Source organism: Maylandia zebra, linkage group LG17 (genome assembly GCF_041146795.1).
Source record: "Maylandia zebra isolate NMK-2024a linkage group LG17, Mzebra_GT3a, whole genome shotgun sequence".
In the NCBI taxonomy this organism is placed as follows: domain Eukaryota; kingdom Metazoa; phylum Chordata; class Actinopteri; order Cichliformes; family Cichlidae; genus Maylandia; species Maylandia zebra.
Window position 1 is genome coordinate 35815808 of NC_135183.1, and position 21934 is coordinate 35837741.

At 42.6% G+C, this 21934-nt stretch overlaps 1 protein-coding gene across 8 annotated transcripts in view; it reads right to left on the reverse strand.

Moving 5' to 3' along the window:
• Positions 1–21934, reverse strand: part of gramd4a (GRAM domain containing 4a) — a 53334-nt gene that overhangs the window by 17278 nt on the left and 14122 nt on the right. For 5 of the 8 annotated variants that reach the window (XM_012919835.5, XM_023152206.3, XM_076875476.1 and 2 more), the window contains 3 exons: positions 21208–21276; positions 18429–18549; positions 805–925 (listed from right to left, as the gene is read on the reverse strand). In XM_012919835.5, the coding sequence (XP_012775289.1) occupies positions 805–925; positions 18429–18549; positions 21208–21276 (311 nt within the window). Of the gene's footprint in view, positions 1–804; positions 926–4406; positions 4832–18428; positions 18550–21207; positions 21277–21934 lie in introns of those variants that run through there. The other 3 variants (XM_076875478.1, XM_076875479.1, XM_023152207.3) reach the window with 2 other exon arrangements.

Here is a 21934-nt window from a genome sequence, read left to right on the forward strand (position 1 = left end):
CAGTCATATTTCTTTGTAATGGACAGGAAATTCTAGCGTAAGACAGAATTGATCTTCTCCCTAAAGAGAAGGCTTCTCCAGAATGTGTTAATGCTTTGTTTTACTGTTTATTCCAATCATATACCAGTGAAGAAGAAATGTTTGCTGTCTGTTATGCTCATGCTGGATATTGCTGACAAAGTATTAACAGTGGAAAACTTGCAGGTCACAGTACATTAACTTCACCTCTTACAAATTCCTAAACTGCTTTCGATAGTCCTGAGGCCATGTTTCAGCGCTGGCAATCACTTGAAGAATACCAGCAGAATTTCCCATGGGCATTCAAGCTAACATTTCCACACACACAGTACATGAGAGAGAGACATGCACACCCGCAAGTGTAAAGGGTATCCCAGTAGATGCCAAGAGGCGTGGGTTTTTCCTGTCACCAGGATAGCATCTGTGTGACAGCGAGGAGATTCAGACAAGCGCGTGACTCCTTTCGTTTTCTTTCCTCCCTCTCCCTTTTTCCATCTCCCTAATAACACGCACACACACACACACACACACACACACACACACACACCCTTGTGGAATTTCCTGCCTACCAAGCTGTTGATGCTTCTATTTATAACAGAAACCTTGGGCAGCACCGGCACCCTCGTCATCCAACTTGCCCCGTGGTAAACTCTGCTGAGCTGAACTGTTACAAAGTGCAGCGTCACCCTTTCCTTTCATTTCATAACTATTACTTCCCTTTTCATACATTTGTCCTCTCATTTCCCGTCATGTGCTTCACTCTGCAGTCCCGTCTTCTCGTCTCACCTGGTTTTGAGCAAATCGCTCATCTTCTGCTCCAGGTCTATCCTTTTGCTTCGCTCCCTCTCGAGCTCCTGCCGCAGGGAGTCCACGCTGGTCTCGTCCCGCAGCTTCCTCAGTTCCTCCTCTGGAGAAAACAAAACAACACAAACACTGGAGGTCAGAAAATTTAATTCAATCTAATTCAAGTCGATTTTACTTATATCACACCTTTATATTGTAAGGTAAAGACTCTACTGTAAAAGAGAAAAGACCCTAACAATCACATGACCCTCTATGAGAAAACTTGGTGAAAGTGGAGATCAAGAACTCCCTTTAAACAGGAAGAAACCTCCAGCAGAACTAGGGTTAGGGAGGAGTTGCCATCTAGTTGGGGGTGAGGGGAGGAAGACAGGACAAAAGACACAATGTGGAACTTGTTATGTTATCTTTAATGGCTCATCCTGATCCCTGACCCTGGTACTGCCAGAGGTTTCTTCCTGTTAAAAGGCACTTTTTCCTTCCCACTGTCGCCAAGTTTGTCGCCAGAGGGTCATCTGATATATTGTATGTGCTTTACTTTAAAATATAAAAGATGCTATATCAGTAACATTTAATTTTTCTTAAATGATGAGATTCATACTCTCACATGCTCAGGGTCACAAAAAGGCACATAAGAAGCAAGATTTAAATTTATGTGCAATGCCATTTTCAGTAAAAGAATTCAATCCAATAAAAAAAATATTGCTTTTATCCCTCCCGTTTATAGCCTATAACCTTCACCTCTCCTCCTCACTTCCTCCTTGTCAATCATGTGATGGCTTCAATTGGTTTCAGGTAACGGCACTTTCAAAGCCTGGGGTGCAAAATCAGCACTGTCTCACACTCTATTGCCCCTGAATAAAGGAGCACATGAATATTGGAGAAGAGAAGGCCAGAAATGTGTGCACGTGCACCCGTCAATCAGTACCCACTTACCCATTAGATGCTCGAATAAGCAATCGCAAAAATCAAAAGGACAGATCGAGTCCACCTTAAAGAGAAATATTTCTGATTATCAGCAAAGCCTCTTCGAGGACAATCATGCCCTGCTGTAGCACCACTTCCACTGTGAACACCCTCAAAAGCACACAAGTTGGTGTCTCAGTTAAAAACGAGAAACATCACCTGAAACGGGTGCAACATGTTCTTGAAGTAGCAAAGTGCTGAAAGTAAAGAAAGCAATGAAAGCAGCGCAACTCCCCAATCACCCACTTTTCTCAGAACATCGCACACCCGAGGAGAGGATTCAGATTACAAGACTGTAGCTGCCACTTTCTCTTTCTCATCACCCAGCCTCATAGCTCACTCTAGTCCTTTATTACATCCCATTAACACTAATAAAACATTCATTGGCAGAACCTCCTGCAGCTACAGCGCTGGCTTCAACCTGGGGTGCTGCCTCTGAGAGAGGACATACATCCAGTATAATGCGTCTGCCTCAGATTCTTCTTCTGCATTTCTAGTTTACTCAGAGCAGTTTGGGAAAATTTGGCTCTCTTTGAAGTCTTCCTTTTGAAAATCCTCTGCAGTGGTGCATTAAAGAAAAACAAACCATCATTTTATCTCTTACTTCCCAAAATGCAAAATGACTCCTCTCATACATTCAACAGTGGCTGTGTCTCTCCTCCCATCGGCACAGCATTCAAATATGTATGAAAACGTGCCTCTGTGTACATAACAGTAAGCAAAACACAGGCCAAAGGTCGCAATGGGCTTAAGCTGCTTAATGGTTGCCCTGTGCCATAAGATCTGCAGCCAACTTTAAACCTATTACATTAAAAGACTAGCAGCAGCAGCGGGTATGATACAAGCAGTAGTTTAGCTTTGAGTTTAGTGTAACATAAGCAAAGTCACTCTGTACAGAAAAGGAATTGATAATGACAATACTCTGAAAACAACCTGCATTAACTTTTGGTGAGGAGGAGCCACAAGTGGTAAATAAGCTGGAAACATGATCACAGACTTGAAGCAGCATCTGTGATCACCTGGAGCAGTGTCTGCAACATTAGGTCTGCTTTGGTTTCTACCACAATATCTGCATTATTTCCACAACACTGATGAGCAGTCCGATGAAACTGCTGAAGGACCTTCAAGTCAAGTAACATGATAACCAAACCAACCACAGGATCTCTTTCTTAATAAGATGACTTGGGTGGTTTTCACAGCTTTTTACCACTAATGCCCACTCGTACGCTGCCGCTCCGTACAACCACTCCCTGCACCCCACCCCCAATTTCTTTCTCCCATGCTCCACTCCTTCCCGTGCATGTATTCCCTCTCTGTAGTTTCCTTCCACATTGTCCATAACCTTCAAAACACCAGAAATAGAGATGCTGCAGAGTCCATAACACTGCACTGGAAGTGGGGCCACAAGTGTGTGATACAGCACAGCTTGGCACTGTACGCTATGTGTGTCGGACGAGGAAGGATAGAGTACAATCTGTTTTTTTCTGTTCCACAGAGGCCCTCTACACCAGATAGCATATTAATAATACTGTCAACATGCCTGTTCTGCACCTAAAACTGGATTGCTGACTTCTATATATAAATCTTCATCCTGGATTGCCACATCACAGGGTCTCTTCAGCCATTACGAAAGCTAGTAACTAGACCATTTATGTGTAACACAGACAGGGGATTAGCTAAATGCCATGCAAAGAGATGTCACTTTTAATCATGCTGACCTTCTGTTCTTTGCAGACTTTGAATGAAACCATAATATCTGTAGAAAAGCTACAAAAACATCACTATGAACTTTACACATGATACATTATTTTATAAGGAAGGTTTGGATGCTGAGGGCAGATTATGGAAATGATGGAGGTTCTGCACTGCTTAACGGTGTTTTATTTGTACCAGGTTAAAAGGAATCGTTATGCACATTTTTAAATTGTACTGGAGTAGTGTTGCATGACTCACACTTCAAAGTAATTCTTAACCATTTCATATTGGGCCCTAATGCAGCACTTCAATCCCCTCTTACTTTAAGTCTACTCTCGCTTCAGGCCGGCTTTCTTCCAATTGGCTGCCCCTCTTAAACAAAAGGTGGGCGGGATTTCTGTGCCCTGTATCCAGATTTGTGTTACGCAGACACATAGCAGTTTCTTTTTTGAATAATTGGAGTCAAAAAGCCAAAATAAAACTAAATGTTTGCATTCCTGAATGCTGATGAGGATTTGTGACAATAATAACCACTATACAGAAATTTCCTAAATCAAAGCATACATGTAATTTTTCATTTTTGTCTCGTCACACCATTATTAGAGCTAGTAGAGCCCAAACCTATACAGTGAATTTTTTATGGTCCTGATCCACTACTGAGGTAGAGATGCTATATTTAGCTGGACAGATGAGTCCTGGTTCCCAACTCAAATGTGACAAAAACATACCTCATCTGGTTAAAACTTCTTTGATAAACTGAGGAAAAATCAAATCATTCACACTTACATGTAACCTTTAAATACCTCCATGGATTCAGCAATTTAAAATGTAAAGTTTAGAGCACCTTACAGACCTCAGAACACTTTTAAAACAGGCTGGCTTGTGTTAGTCACGTCCGGCTTATATTCCAAAGATGGCAAACTTACTGAGGTTGAGGTTACTTTTATGGCTTTTGAAATTATCGACAGCTCCACTGTAAAGCAACTCAAAGCTGTCAAAGGTGCAGTCCTCCATCCTGCACAAGGCCATGCGCCTCTGCAATCGACCGGTCCCCGGGACGCTGCTGCAGGAACGGGACGGCAGAGTGGCCGCTTTGGGTCGGTCTTGACGTCCAGCCATGGCTGCAGGTTGCTTTAGTCCAGCCCAGAGAGTTTAACCCTCCCACTCTGACCTCAAAACTCCTCCAAGGCCCGTAAAAGTTTAGCTACAGGTCCCATGTTTACATGCCTCATCCAGAGATCAGGGATTTCTCCAAACTAAGTTATCGCAAGCAGCACAACGGACTGTTGTGACAGGCCTCCACACAGTGTGATGAGCAGCGATCAGAGCTGGTCTGCATGTGTCAGGCTCTGGGTGACAAGAGAAGGGGGGCAGTGGAGGTAAAGAGAGGCGGAGCTTTTCTCGGCGGCCAGCAGACTAAGAGGGCCTGGAATCTGAGATTTCTCAGCAGACTAGAGCTGTCAGACAGACACACACACACACACACACACACACACACACACACACACACACACACACACACACACACACACACACACACACACACACACACACACACACACGTCAGCGGCCTTATATGACCCATGTGGATGAGGATGTGTTGTGTTTTTGGTTTAAGAAGGTGTGTGTGAAGAAGCATGTGTGTGGACAGAAAAGTCTGCACGCGTACTGTACGCACTGGACATGAACTGCAAACCGCTTTTCATTTACGCAAGTTTTTTAAGTCCTCAAAGGAAAAGTACTGTGTGAGTTTTTCAATCCAGGCCAGAGACAATAGCTCCTTTCACGAAAGCAGTGGGGGCATGGGGTGGGGGAGTTCGGAGAATAAGAGAGACAGAGCGGGAGAGAGAGGGAAAATCAGCTGCTTCGCACTGGCCTCTCACTGTTCCCATTCACTGCCGTATTTTCCACAACACTCTTTTACTTGAGCATAAAGGAAGGTCGATTTTTGTGGCCTCCAGCCGATCTGCAGATGTTAACAGGCTATTCAAGCTTCTGGCTAAGGAAAAAGAGAAGGGGAAACCACGGCACAGGCATCCAAAATGAAACTAGCAACTAACAGGAACACGTGATTTCTCTATTCCCCACTTCTGTATGAGAAAAGATGACAACAGAGCTGGATGATTCACCTTTGTCTCAAATGAAGCCTTTTTTGCACATAAAAGGGCTGATCATATATAAATTATAAATACCGATTTACTTTACCATATGATATATGATTATATCATTAAGTACAGAGAACATTTATGTATGAGTAAGAGCATTGCATTCCCAAACATATATATGTATAAAAGACATCCAAATATAAAGCTGTAGTTGGACCGAACTGTTTCCTCCCCCTCTCCTTGGCCGCCTTCCTCTCTGGCCTTGATGTCTGTGGATAACCTAGATTGGACTTGCTTGGTGTCCTCACTTCATCTCCCCCTCTACAACACAGGTCGACTTCACGGCTAAGTTCTTCCTGCAACATCAAAAACAACCCCGACGTCTTTCTCGTCTCATGCCGTGTTTGTCAACCTCTTGTTTACGTGATGCCGAGCCAAACTCCTTGACAGGCAGCGTGTGTGGGAGTTAAAGTGTGTCTGTGTTCTTTCTAAATGTATGTGTGTTTGCTATTGGCCATTTGTGTGAGACTCATATTTACATAGGAGAGGGGGGGGTGGAGAAAAACATGAGCGTGTCATAAATAACCTAGATGAGCAATGTTCAATAATCCGATTTTGTGTCAGCAGGGAGGATACATTTCTCCTGTTTAGGGATTCTAAATCACATCACAGATTTCATTACATCAGATATCTGGTAAAGATTACAGTTTCCCCTGTAAGAAAAGGAAACCGGGCAACTGTAAAGAAAACAATTCCCACGGGGTCTGAGAAATGCCATGCGGTGAACTCGGAGGATTGTGCAGAACCCCATTTCCTCTGTTAACAGATGCTGCTAGTCATTTAGCTACTGCACACTTCCATGTCTCACTCAAAGAGCACAGTACTCAGTGGTAACCATGCTGCTTTGACAAAGCAGTGAGTCGGCTCATTTCTACTCTGAACTTTTCTACCCACATGGCCAACTGTTGCATTCTCACACGCTTCCCTGCAGCTAATGAAAGATGACTAAACAAACTGATGATGATGAGGATAACTGTAACACTTGTGAGTCCAGTGAGAAGATCATCTAAAATGTTGTCCATTCCAAACTGTACCGACACCGAGATTATACTTAAAGGCCTCTTCACAAAACTCCCAAATATAGAAACCATCTGCCTCTGCAATGTCCAGACCCCTTCAATGCCAGTGACTTCATTTCCTGTAAAGAGCTCACGTATGATGGAACCGACAGGTCCCGTGAAAAATTTCTTCATTATCATGCAGCGTGTACTGAAGCTGCCCATTAGATGGAGAATAAATCCTTGTCATGCAGCAAGTACTATGGCTGCTTATTTAGAAAGACAATGAATCATCATCACAGCAAAAGAAATGAGTGATGAGGCAAAGACCTGCAAGATACTCCATCACTTGCATAATTTTCCCAAAGAAGGCTAAACCAAGACTTTTTAATAACTTCCATTTTTCTCTGCATAACAGGTCTCCACAATTACAATACACTCTTCATTACTACGTTACTTCCTTACAAGTTTTTCCCTCTAAATGAACGCTCTAAAAAGACAGATCGCATATTACCCACTTTTTTGCCTTTAAACACCCTCTTACACATCCTAGTCTATATAATAACCATTTGCAAACTTAACTTGCAGTTTATCAGCTGCTTTGTGATTTAAAACTAGAAAAAAGAAGCTGTTTTGCATCAGCCATCAGACAGAACTGAATTCCCACCAAAAACAGTGAAAATATGGTAAATGGTAAATGGCCTGTATTTATAATAGCGCTTTACTAGTCCCTAATGAGCCCAAAGCGCTTTACACATCCAGTCATCCACCCATTCACACACTGGTGATGGCAAGCTACATTGTAGCCACAGCCACCCTGAGCTGCAACAGTTTATTACAGTTTCAATAAACCAATTTAACTACATTTTATTTATATAGTGCCAAATCACGACTTTGTAGTGTATTTTATTACTAACTACTACTATTGCAGTTTACTTGTATTTGCTTAATTGTTTACTAAATGTTTGAGGTGTGAAATAAACCGCAATGGTGTGTGTGCTTGGAGGATGTGTTTGTGCGCCGGGGTTTTGGTGGTGGTGGTGGTGGTGGTGGGGGGGGGGGGGGGGCGCGAGGATTTTCTTGTAAAACAAAGGGGGGCCTAGCAAAAAGTTTGGGAACCACTGCTTTAACTAATAATCTAAAGCGCCTTGAGGTGACTCTTGTTTTGATTTGGTGATGTATAAATAAAATTGAACTGAACTGATATGAAAACGATTGGTTGCGGTTGAGGGGAGAGAGACATGACAAAAGACATGCTGCCCAATAAAGTGGTTGTAATTATTCACAGCTTGTCTGAGTTCGAACTGCTTCTTCTATGTTTTTCCCTTAAAGAATAGCAAAGTGACTTGAGCCAAGGCCTCTCTGTGAAAAATGGTTGCTGGTCTACTTTCTATGGTCTGCTGCAGACCCTGTGTCTATTCATTTGGATTTATTATAGTTGGAAAATTGCATTCCCATAACAGTTGCATAACCTTGATTGTGTTCATCTGGACGTAGCGTTTTGTGGGAGAAATGTTTCGTCGCTCATCCAGGTGACTTCTTCAGTCTCAGCTGACTGCAGGTTTCCCCCAATCTTATAAACAGTACATTTGAATAATGACTGAAACCAGCCCAGTGAAGGAACAATGGGCTGGGAGGTCAGTTCCTTAATCTTAATTATGCAAATTCTCATGACCATTGATCAACAACCACTGATCAAAGCCCACTGATCAATGGTCATGCATACCATTCACAGACAGTTGGGGAATGGCTGCAATCACAGCATTGTAAGATGGTGAAAGATGTACCCTTAGGCCCCCTCCTCGATTCAGAGATGGTCCTTCCCTTTTCACGTAAATGGCCTCCTTGACTCCTCGCTCAAACCAGCGTTCCTCCCTGTCCAGGATGTGTACATCCTCATCATTGAAAGAGTGTCCACTGGCCTGTAGGTGTAAATAGACTGCAGAGTCCTGGCCTGACGAGGTAGCTCTTCTGTGTTGTACCATCCGCTTTGCCAGAGGTTGTTTGGTTTCCCCGATGTATAAATCCCGGCAATCCTCCCGGCACTTAACAGCGTACACTATGTTACTCTGTTTGTGTCAGGGGACCCAATCCTTGGGGTGGACCAATTTTTGGCACAGCGTGTTTTGGGGTTTAAAAGCCACAGAGACCCGGTGTTTAGAAAAAATGTGTCTCAACTGCTCTGTGCCAGATCGTATTCATCATTTTCGAGCGCCCCGCCATTTCTGCAAGAATCCCTCCTTCTAGATTACTTGTTAGATTTGAGTGAAACAACACTGTCCTGATGTGACTGTTTGCATGTCTGCTTGACTTCCCGATGAATTTCAATTCTCACAGTGGCTCCATGATCTAGTGGTTAAAACGGTCACTTTAGATGCAAGATATCAGCAATTCGAGAGCAGGAGGAGACCCATATCCAGCCTCAGGGGAATCAAAAGCTAGTGTACTCCTAGTGCTGGTCCCAAGCCCCGATAAATAGGAGAGTTACATCAGGAAGGGCATCTAGTTTAAAATTTGTTCCAAATCAAACGTGGATCCATACACTGTGCTGACGCTGTGGGAAACCACATAGCCATCCAGCCAACTAAGGACAACTTTTTTTTCCTGCACTTCACACATTACAACATGTGAACTGTAATGTAAAGACCTCCTTTACTGTGTTTTCAGCTCTTTTCCACCTGTGAAAGGTTGAAATTGTTTAAACAATATTTGCTTTGCTGATATACTCCTATTATTTCAGGGGGGCAATATGTGCTTGTATTATATTCATATTTAGCCAATATATAGATCCTTACTTTCTTTAATTTCTAAATGTCTGCTAGTAGCAACACTTCCTGTGACGCAGCTGGGATGTACTTGCTATTCCATGAAACCCTTCCAATAGTTTTACTGCAGAGAAAATTCCAGCATTTATAGTCTGAATTCTCTGATTCTACTAGTGCTCACTTGTTCAGCTGCCTGTGTGTGTCTGCCCAGTTAGAAGTAGGGCAGCAGCTAGGACACCGTATCGACCAGCCAGTCACTGCAGAGCTCAAAGCGTGGCCTGTTCCCCTGCGGTGACCTTCAATACGCGACCTCACACAGGATAACTGCACTGTCGCTCTCTCTCTCTCTTGCACCCACCCCTAATCCTTTACAACTGGTTGGAACTAGCAGTGGTAAAACCAATAGACCCCAATTAAGGGAAGGCCTGTCTACAACTGTGCAATGTGAGAATATAGCTGTACTTTAGCCTACCAGAACAAGGGCCAATGTTTTCAGAAGAGAGATCCACGCATTGGTGTAGGTAATTCATTTGGCTAGCAGACATTCTTTTATTAGCTCCAAGTACAAATGATGCCTTTTGTGATGTAAAATCTGGTAGGAAAAAAAATAGAAACATCAACAAGTCAAGAATAAAAAGTAGGGAGAAGAGAAAAACAAAAAGGGGAAATAAGGGCAAAGAGAGGCCGGTATGAGTAAAAAAAAAAAAAAAAAAAAAAGAACACGAATAATAGCGAGACAGAACCAAGAGGAATGAGAGAAAGGAAAGCAGTGAAAGCCTAGGAAATTAAGCCGGCTCATATAACGACATGAGGTGATTTCCACTGGCACTAACCTCTACCATTTATCACTTGTGGGAGGGTCAGTACAGCTCAGTTCTTTTACCCACAGGACAGACTCTAGCTGTTATATCCCCTCTGCTTCCACATCTATTCCCATGATAATCACAGAACTCTCACAGTGTTATCACTCAAACAAATTGTTCTCTTTGTGCTCATCCTTGTGTGCAGCATGTTCAGACACTACACACAAAGTTTTCCACGAAGCGAATCCTCCATCAAAGAGATGCGGTGATCTTAAAGCATGGCCATAATATAAATTTATCCCTCGTGGACAATCTCTAGACTTTTTTTTTTTTTTTTTAAACAAATACCACTGTAAGAAAATGTTATTTGATATTCTCTTGCTTATAGCAAAGCATTCCTATGGCCAGTGGTGCTTCCAGAGGTTTTTCATAGGGGTGGCCATATGGGGGCCACTAATATTGGAGTGGCACAACAAACACCACAAATTTTTGGCAATTGCCTCCCCCCCCCCGCCTATGGCTTGCTTTAAAACCAGTCTCTTTCACGGATAATTGTGCCTTCACAGACGTCACCAATGCCATGAGCACTGATCCACCACCCATACCATCAACTATGCAGCCTACACCAGCGGTCCCCAACCTTTTTTGCACCATGGACCGGTTTATGTCCCACAACATTTTCACTGACCGGCCGTTAAAGATAACAGGGATAAATACAACAAAATAAAACCAGTACCAGTACCCAAAAAAAGAAGATTTATTCATAACACACAGGAAAAGACCCAGGGAAACCAAGTTAAAGATAAAAATGATTTTTTAAAAAAAAAATGATAAAAGAAACCCCGAAAATCATAAATCTCACACCCGAGCCTTAACTCTCGTGGCCCAGTACCAAACAACTCACGGACCAGTACTGGTCGATGGCCCGGGGGTTGTGGACCGCTGGCCTACACTGTACAGGTTAAAACAAGCAGGACAATCCCTCTCCTGCTTAGCCCAGAGGAGGCATTGTCCATGGCAACATCCATGACAACTTTTCCAGTGATTCCGTGGCCATGCCCAGTTTCTTGTAAAAGGTGCACCAAATTCAGTCATTTTGCTTCAGTCATATCGCTTGGATGCGAGTCACAGACGCAGCATTAAAAAATAAAAAATAAAAAATCAAATACACAAAAAAAGAACACATACAGCATCCAATAATCACTTAAACCTAAAGCCTCAGCTACACAGGCCTACAGGTTAGTCGGTGACCCCGTGGCTCATCGCTTGGAAAACAAATATCTGTTTGCCAACCAGGTGGAGAGTGGAGGTTGGAGGCTGCCAATTGCTTTAGCCACTGGCAAAATGCTAAGGTAACCCATAGTTTGTATGGAATACAGCAAAGTAGAACTTTGAAAGCGAACAGTCTTTATTTCTGGTTTGTGTGCCACTCTTCACTTTCACAAATAGTAATCAAGTGTTGTCATCTTCCATACCAACTATATGCAGTTGCAAGGAGGCTTCTGGTCCAGTACTGACTGTTTGTGACCATTTTCACCTAAAGACAACACCTCTAGCAATCACCCGCAACTGGTCATGGAAACCTCATTTGTCCTTAGTGACTAGTGGTTGTCAACTGGTCTTTAGGCCTTTTGTTGCTGACATCTACTAAGACAATATTTACCCAAATTTTCACTTTTCACTGGTTTTTAATCATACTATGGTATAAACAGGTACAAACACACAGGGGAGCAGCAGTATCAACATGTCCTCCACTGTTTGTCAGCACTTCTACAAGTAGGATGTGATGCTGGGTCAAAGCAGAAAAAACACTCTGGTGGACATGCACTCCCATGCTAACACTGTGCTGAGAGCTTCAAAGCACAAGCATTCAGTAACTATAGAAACCTGACTTACCAGCAAACAACAGAAACATTTATTGCTACTGGCTACAAAGCTAATTGGAGGCAGTGAATTATGAGCAGCACTGCTTAACTGATGAAAACATCTATTTAAAAACAACAACAAAACAGCACTGTCCCATAAAGCTAATCTGATAGCTTACGGTTAGGTATGTGTGCATGAATCGGGACTACATGAGATAGAGGGAATACACTGGGATCTGTCTGAAGACAAAGACGAGAACTGAAGAAAAGACCAGAGTTAATAGAGCAAAAGGCCATGATGACGCTCTGTTACGAGTAAGAGTGTATTTGTGTGTGTTCGCGCGCACGCATTATGGTCTTTTTTTTTTTTTTTTTTTTTAATGTGATCTCACGTCCGGAAGCATGATTACAAATTAACCAAGTTAGTGTCCTCAGAATAGCGCGGGCCAATCACAACAAATGCCGAGGGAAAAGGCATGGGCCATTCCATCCACGCACACGGCATCTGGAATGGAAACTCATGCCTCCTGTACAGGAAGGAGACAATCTACTTAAACAGTGTGTTTGTTTTAGTATACAGCGTGGGCTCCCGTTTTATTTTTGGCACGCAAGAGAAAGATATCACAGAGAGAGAGAGAGGGGGGGGGGGGGGGGGGAAAGAAACACCCACACTCAGATAGCTCTGAACACTAAAGAGAATCAAGGAGAGCAAATAATTTCTTGGGTTAAATGCTGAGCAAACGTCGGCGCAAAAGCAAGACACTTCAAGGTTTGAAAGGATGTCTGAATCTCTGCTCCTTATTTTCTTCTTTCCCTGCAGTCGAAGAAGCTAAACTGAATTTAAGACAGAAATGGAAGCTAAAATTAGTCCAAAAGCTAACATGTTATTCACATTTTACATTTTTACATGTTGGTCTCATCACAAAAATGTGCTTGCTGTGAGCAAACAGCGACCTTTCAACAATAAAATTGCCCTCTTAACCACGATTGACAAACAAGTGACTTTAAGCAACAATTTTCCACATTTGCTCCACTCTGTTTTACTTATTGTGGGCATTTTCCCACAATGTCACTGAACCTCGCTACATAGTATCCATCAGTGCTCACTAAAGAAATGTGCACATTCCCAGATGCCACTCACCTGGCAAATTATAGGCTTTTAGTGGTTGCCAAGAGGTCACAAACTGGTCTCTTGGCCTGTGTGTGACTGGGGCTTTAAGATTCACAGGGAAAGAGTGTAAAGCAGTGTTACTCCTCACCATCCACTCTGAATATCACTTCAGAGTTCCTGCCAACCTCTATAAACTAATATTTACATATAAATGAATCTATAAATAAGAGATACGACTTAAGCTATCAGAAACCTTCTGGTGTGCTTTAGTATACCAATCCAGCATCTATATAGAGTGTAAAAGCAGCAACACATTTGTGTAAAGATGCACTTAAAAACCTTTGGCTATTGTCTGACAGTCAGTAACTTCTTTTATCTGGGGGTTTGTTTGTTTTTTTTAACCCACAAACAGTGACAAGCACGTGACACACTGGCCACCACCTCAAGGCACTAAGGCAGCAGCCAACAGTCGAGACTGGGTTACAGTTTATGCAAAGTACTCATTTCCAACTGCTGCTGATAGTATTGCAAAGTCAAAGTTATATCAACCACAGCATCTCAGCCATGCAGTGGCAAACGGGATGCTGAATGTCAAGTTCCAAACCTCCTCTGGCATTAACATCAGCACATAAACTGCATCAGGAGCTTCATGACTGGCTGAGCAGTTCCTCTAGATATGCAAGGAGCCCAGTGCTTTTTGATACGTATTGCATATCTGACTGGAAATAATGGAATAAGAGGAAGTAGCTGCACTGGATTGGCTGGAGGCACTGTAGGCAACAGGCTGTACAGTGTCTATGTCCAAGTATTTAACTGCACCTGCTGTAAAGAGTAATGGTATCATCAAATATTAAGAATATTCTTAATATAAGCTGAACTTCATGTCAATGACCAAAATCCGGCGCTTCACAGTACACCATAGTGTCTTTCTATAGCACCTATGTTCCAGAAACAACCATTACACAGCACATTAAACTACAATGTCTCACTACAAGGAGTCTTTTGTCTCACCCTGCTAATCTTATTAGCTTTAACTAATGACAACGTGTATGTCAGCATTTAAATCTGTGTTCATCTGTGCTTAACACGCACTGAGAAAAATCATGAATAACCACTTGTGCAGCAGGCTATATTGTGCAAGCCGTCCCATAAACTCAGCGCTACATAGTTCATCGTATGACGACAGCACAGGGAAGAAGGGGAGAGTGCAAAGGAGTAGTGGAAGTGGAAGCCAAAATAACAAGAGCGCACGGCAGAGAGCAGGACTCCATTACTTGCTAATGGATTGTCATGCTTCAGTGTTCCCAGAAGTACGATTACACCGGCCAAAGATGGAATGAGAGATTGAGAGGCGTGAGAGAAATGAATAACCTGAGAGTGAAAGAGGAACTGAAGACAAACTGAAAGAAACGTGCGTAGTGGTTTGTCAAGTGTCTCCCATATTAGTGGCTGTTCTGAGCTGTCACAGCTTTGGAATTACGTGGGAACATCATAGTGATCTGATAAGGAGAAAGAAAGGGAAAATCAAAAAAAGAATAAGAGGAAGAGAATAAGTTTAAAAGCAAATTTAAAAAAAAAAAAAAAAAAAAAAAAAAAAAAAAAAAAAAAAAAAAAAAAAGAACTGAGGCTGATCCGGAAATTGGAGAGCAGGGAATGGTGGGCAGAATCACAAAGAGCAGCTCGGCAGGATGAAGAGGAAAGAAAAAAGCAATGAGAGCTTTAGAAGATGTTTTTAAAGATGGGAGAGAGCAAGGAAAGGGAAGTAAGAGATATCCATGAAAAATAGCTCACTAGCTCGCATCCTGACAGTATGACAACGGGTCCAGCCCTTTGAGCTTAGGCACAGCATTATGAGAGAAGGCATAGCCTGAGGTATTCTCACACACACACACACACACACACACACACACACACACACACACACACACACACACACACACACACACACACACACACACACACACACACACACACATATAGAAAAGTTAAAGAGGGCGGGCGGAGACCTGACAGTCCATTACAGAGCACTGGCAACAAGGTTGTTGTAAAGGTACAGCAACTGCACACCAACCAGGTTAGACAAGCCTGTAACAGAAAAGCACCGTCCAGTCCCCTCACCCTGACTTAACCTGCTTTGCCCCCGTTTCCCTGCCTCTTCATAAATCACTAAACGTTTACAGAAAAATCTGCTACTTTCCCACTACTTTTATCAGTGATGACAACTGCAAAGATACCCTGAATCTACACTGAGCACAGTTTTGTTATTGGATGCTGTGTGGAAGTCATAATGACTTTCATAAGCAAATGGAGTTTGTTAAGATTAATTAAGGACAAATTAGGTCCTGGCTACAGGTAGACCTACAGGTGGGTGCAACATTTTGGTGGGCTGCAGCACCTAGCACAGGAAAGACTGCACATACAGAGGAAGGACTGCACACTTTGAATGCAAATGTCATGCAGTCAGTTGAAACACTAAAACTAAAATGGCGCTTGTCTTTACAAAACAAAAATCCACAGATTAATTGATTAATTATTGAAAATCTGCTTCAAGTAGCTATAATTATAACCCTTATAAAGCACATTATCAATCATTTTATTGCACATATTAAAAAAAATAGTATGTGACAAGTAGTTTTTTGACTCTTGGTCTTGCCTTTAGGCTGATATCAGTGATTCTTGTGAATTGTGAACAGGCACATGGTCAGACAGATGTATGAGCTAAAAATCAACAATGTGAATGTGAGTTTCAATGGCCATCTATCCTTTGATAGCTACAATAATTTCTATCCTCCCATGACCCTGAACTGTATAAGCAGTGAAGAAAACCGATGGATGGAAGGATTGAAATCTTTTTGAAAACACATCGAGCGAGTTTATATAAGGTCCAAAAACATAAAACGCTTTCCAGGGTTACTGGGTTCACTAGCACTTTGTAATGTCTCCTCCCAGGCTGCCTCTCTGGTGTAGCATGGACAATTGATTAACACTAGTGCAGCAGCTGCTTGTTCCATCATGTTTCCAGTGTAATTTCAGGGTTGCTAACATACAGCTACCAAAACAAGATGATACTGCCTTTGTTACTGTCAATTCTAGCATAGATTACACAGTCACACTAGTTTGTTCAGTGTTGTGTTCGTATTCGTTTCCCCTTCAACTTGCTTTTGAGAAACTGGAGAAAGGCTTCCTTACAGAGAGCTAAGCTAACCCGATGAGGACATGACAGAATGCCTGGATTTGAGTATTTCATCACTTCTTTCACATTAATGATAGCAAAATTTGAGTATTTTCTGTCATTGACAACACTGATGACGATCTACTGTAATACTGTTTAAAAAAAAAAAAAAAAAAACTAACATACAAGCATTACATTGCTTTCAGTGTCTGAGACAACAACTGGGAGATGTCCTCTGGATAAACCATGCGTTTGCAGGATTGGAAAGTACCCTGTTTAGACCTCTTCTCAAACCCCCCCGAGGGAAATGTTCCAACAAAACTGACCTTGCTGGACCTGATCATTTTCAGTCTCCAATGAGGCAGCAGAAAGGACAAAATGAAAACAGACACAGACAAAAAGCCATGTATATCAGGCAATCACACAAAACACTGATAAAGCAATCATCTGTTCCATTTGGGTATGAGACAATGGGTGTGGCCTCTGTCACCATGGCACCAAATTCTGATACAGCCTCTGGTAAAACCAAGTACTGCTTATCAGATAGGAGCTTCTATTTCAGCTTCTAAATTGAGCAACTCATTAGCATTTCTTGAATCTAACAGATTGGCAGCCCAACATAACAATGTTGTGCACAACAACCGCGAGCAATGGATAAAACCATGCCGACTGCAGTCTCAGACAGTTAAACCGCAAATTCAGTGAGATCACAAGATGACACAGATTACGTTTGTCACTTTGCAAGAACTTACAACATGTGTGATTCTTCTTAATAAGAAACATGTATCACTTCTAAAATCTCTCCTACAACACGACTAGCACATTTCTGTGTCGAGTTGCATGATAAGACATCACTAAGTGCCAGCACGAGTTCTTAGACTCTTTACACCAAAAACCATCTCTTCAGCATAAGAGGCTGCCTGCTACATTTGCCGTACAAACACACCAAAAACAAACAAAAAAGGCCATTTAGATAAGAAACTGATGAATTCATGAGGCGATATCTCTACAACACCAAATCACCAGTGCAACACAATGCAACAGACATTTTCACTTGTTCTCTTACAGCTGCAATCGTCTCGCCAAATATGAAGTTTTCTATAAAACAATGGGAATGGGATGGGACAGATCCGACATTTGGACCCAATCGGCCAAATTGTCACTCAAAAAGCTACATCAACTATCGCTGACAACGGGCAAATCGAAGGTGCTGGTGTCTTTAGCCACTTTTTGTTGGTCTGCGTGTGCCACGTGTCAGCAGCAGTGCACCAGCTGCTCCACGCTAGTCTGTGACCTAACCACAGACTGTGGTTTAAATGAGATGACACGAATGAAAAGTTCCTCCTCTGATGCTGCTTTGTCCTCCTCTCTGTGTCATCGGGACGCTTTTATTTAGTCAGAGTCAACTCTAGTAACATTCTCATCGTTAGATCCACTCCTCACGTGAAAAGGTACACGCAGAGCAAATAAGAAGAAACTAGTGTGGCGGTAAACGACAGTAAAGATGCTTAACAAGCACAAATAAGATCAAATAAGACCTGAAGTGAAACGACTGAACTGCTGCATCGCTAGTTCTGGGTAATTCAGAAAATCTGAGGCAGGACTCAGATATGCTGCTCGATGGTGGGTGTTACGGATGTTTGTGTGGCTATTTTTGCTGGTGCGACTACCATAGCAACAGTAACCAACCATCACAAAGCAAGGTAGCTGAGCTTCAATTAAAAGTTATCAGCCAAGTTAGCTGCCTGTTAGGAAATGCGTTCATTTAGAACAGGCTGATTAGCCACTTCAGTGATCAACTTCTCCATTTTGATGCTGAACTATAACAGACAGCCACTTTGCTCTTTCTGAATAAATGCATGAGATTTTTTTGGCTTAACAGGCAGACTGGAGCATTTGAATAAACATATTTGATTGGCTGATACCTACACTGGCACCTCAAAAACTGGATTTTTCTCAGCTTTAAGTGCAAGCAGCACAAATAAAGTTTCAGTAAATAAAAGCAGCTTAAGCAATTATATTTAGTTGGAAAATAAATGCCCAGAAAAGTGCAGTGTGTGCATACTCACGTAGGAAATGTTTCTCCAATAAGGCAATTTCCAAATGACCCTTGACTTCGTTGAGCCGCTCTGACTCTGACCTCTGGAAGTCCTGTATGGCTGCAGCCATAGTGGGAGACCCCGAACCAGCCTGTGCACACAGACACACACATTCATTCATGCATACATACACAGGCACGCAGGCAAACACAAACAAAAACAGAGAAACAACAAAGAAAATCAGATTTGAATTCTTATTTCCATGCACGCGACACAAAATCCACACGAGAGCACAAGCAGGGAGATCCCATATGATCTAATACACACAGATTAGCTTGGTGCAGTGACTCACACCAATGTTTCCTCTCCTGGTTCGAGTCCAGCAGGAGCGAGATAGCAGGAGGAAGGCGAAAAAGAGGAGAACCCCCCCACCTCTTCTGACTACAGCAACACTGATGACTCAAACAGCAATGACTGAGGGATACAACCCTGACACACAGGGAGAGTAGGTGGACGAAATGTATGGCAACGACTGAGAGTTGATGACTGTGTGTGAGAGAGAGAAGGGAGCGGGATGAGAAGGGTAAGGGAAAAAAAGGGGAGAGCGGGTGATGAAGGAGGAGGACAGGATGAGAGAGACGGCTGTGCTAGTGCATGATGAGCACTGCAGGTTGAGCATCGCTGCTCGACTATAGCGGGGGTCCTTTAAGAGACTCTCGCCACACAACAGACGCATACACTAACGCACACACACTGCAGCAGCTTCTCCCTGACAGCAACCGGGGAGGCTTGCATGTGCCTGCATAGACAGACTGCAACATCTCAAGCAATGGAGACAGAGGACGAGAGCGCAATAGCACAAAACTGATGCTGACCTAAAAAAAAAAAAAAAAGGTGCTTTGGGAGAGAGCCAAAGTCTAACGACACCGAAGGCTGGTGAGACAGCTACGCCGCAATGGATAGCGCGTCCCTGAATACAGAAGCACTTCAAAGAAAACAAATGAGAGGCTCTCCTGGAAGTGTGTCACGAAGAAGAAGAGGGATGCTGAGTGAAAGAGAGAAAGTGAAAGAGGGCAGAGAAGTAAATGAAGACAGCAGGATGAAAGAGAGCCAAAAAAAGAGGCATGAAAGAAAGATGAGGAGGAAATGCGAGGAGAGGACAGAGGGGCAAACAGATGTTTTTTTGCTGCATTGCGAGCAACGATTCTCTTTAGTTTGGATTTTGGCGGCTTTGTTTTATGTCCTACGAGGACGCATCACTTAAACACGCCTCTGATGCTTTAAGCAGGCACCCGCTCACACTCATAATGTCCTGGTTATCAAAAGTAGGTCAAACGCTGACGTCACCCTGGACAAATATCGGCTAATTAATTATTGTGTTCCCCCTCTCTCCTTTTATTGAGCATGTGATGTGAGTTTAGGAAACCCTCCGTTTGGAAAAAAAGAGAAACTCTCAATCTCTTCTGAGAATGCACGCTGAGAAAACTGAACAGATATAACTGTGACAAGTATGCAAATCACAGGAAACACCTCCATCTAATGAAATTCTCCAAGCAACAGGGCTGCTATATAAATATCAACTTGTACTTTGCATCACACCCACTCAGCCTTCAACCATTTATCTGCAACCTCAGCAAAAGACTGCATAAGGTCACGCCCTGGAATCTATTTGAAATGCAATATTAATCCAGTCTGTCTGGTATAAAACAGAAGCTAAGAGATGTTGTTGAACTCATTTACTCCACCCATATTTTTAATTTTAAATCCAACTGTTGAGTGATTTCTGCTATGAATAGTGATCAGCTTCAACTGACTAAAATTGAATTTTTCTTATTGCTGCTTAGTCATCACACCTTTGCCAGTCAAGTCCGCTGGCCCTGCCCGAGCCCGGTTCTGCCAGAGGTTTCTTCCTGTTAAAAGGGAGTTTTTCCTTCCCACTGTCCTTTACTCATTGTTCTAATTTTGTGGGTTTTTGCAGTATTACTGTAGGATTCTTACCTTACAATATAAAGCACCTTCATAAACCTCTGAGTTTTAAAAATGTGCTGCCATTGTGCAGTCCTGCAAGATTCAAGAAACTGGTTTCTGCGCGTCTCCATGATTTGCACCTTTTTTGTCTGTGACTGGATAACTGTGTGGGTGATCCGAGTCAAGGAGCAGATTTAACCCACTTCATCCTGGAGCTCTTTAGCTCTTCACAGACAGTCCCGTTTATTGAACCACAACTCTCAGTAGTTTCTGCACCTCTCTGCTTCACGTTAGCCATTTCTCACTTCACTTATTTTATAGGCTTCATGATTATACCGGCCGCTTCCATCCACAAACACCAGGATATAAATATGTAATTGTTCTGATCACAGTATTTTTTTTTTTTTTTTTTTTAAAGAAAGTGAGGTGTGGAAAAATGGGGGGGGGGGGGGGGAAACAAACAGTAGTCAGCTCCTAAAAAGTATACATAATAATAATGTTTTTGGGGAGTATTCAGCTGCTTTTACTTGTTTAAAGCCTGGAAAGAGATGATGCTGCCAGCTGTTGGCTAGAAGCCCAACATAAATTGACAGCTCCTTCAAAATCCTGCACAAACTGAAACCTCTCAATCACTTCCTCGATATCTCTTTCAGCCCTTCCTGTTTGAAGGCCGGCTTTTAAAAATCGATATATAACTCGATCCATTTATTTTAGTGATACCTGCTGTACAGACTTTATGCCTGCTCGTGACTAGAAGTTGGGTTTGTGGCCAACCTTAAAGAGGAAAAACTTGAAAGTCTAAATCAAGTCAGGTTAAAATGTCAAGTTATGACTGACTTACTCTGCTAAACTCTGCCGATGCAAACACTTCCTGTCTGACAGCACCTCCGTTTCCATTTTCTTCAAGCCTCTAGGAGAATATCATCAGAACAAGACAAATGCAGAGATGTCCTGGTTAGCAACAGTTTTCTTGTACAGAGGAGAGATTACAGAGGCAGACTACTCTTAGCGCTTTAATGTAGGGGCTGGGCTCCTGCGCTGGAGTGCTCAGGTAACGGGACAAGTCGCCCTGAAAATGTCCAGTCCTCCCCGATTCAGAGTCATTTGAGAAGAGAGCAGCTCCTGGGATCTCACGTGCCGACTTCACTCTACTCCTGATTTTTAACTCTCTCAGGAGGCTACAAGAGAGCCTCGCAGATGAAGGTGATAATAAGAGAGGAAGACTTCAAAGCTTTGCTCTGCTTCTGAGCACATCAATAGAGACCTTTTTTGTGTCTGACACAGCAGCGGTCAAGCGGGCCGCTGGTGGTAATTTTTGATCTGTCAAGTCTAATGATAAACAATTAACAAATGTATTTGGCAGCAGCAAAAAAAAACACAACAAAACCCACAATAGACAATAGCAGGCACATGCAAGTATAGCAGCCCTTGTTAACGAACATGCAGCTGTAAAGCCACACAAGTATTATTTGTGCCTCTTCTCACTTTCACTTTTGTTTCTCTACCAGTGAAACTACCCACCCTCCCCCCTTCCCAAGCAGATTTGCTGTTAACCATGTGATTTCTAA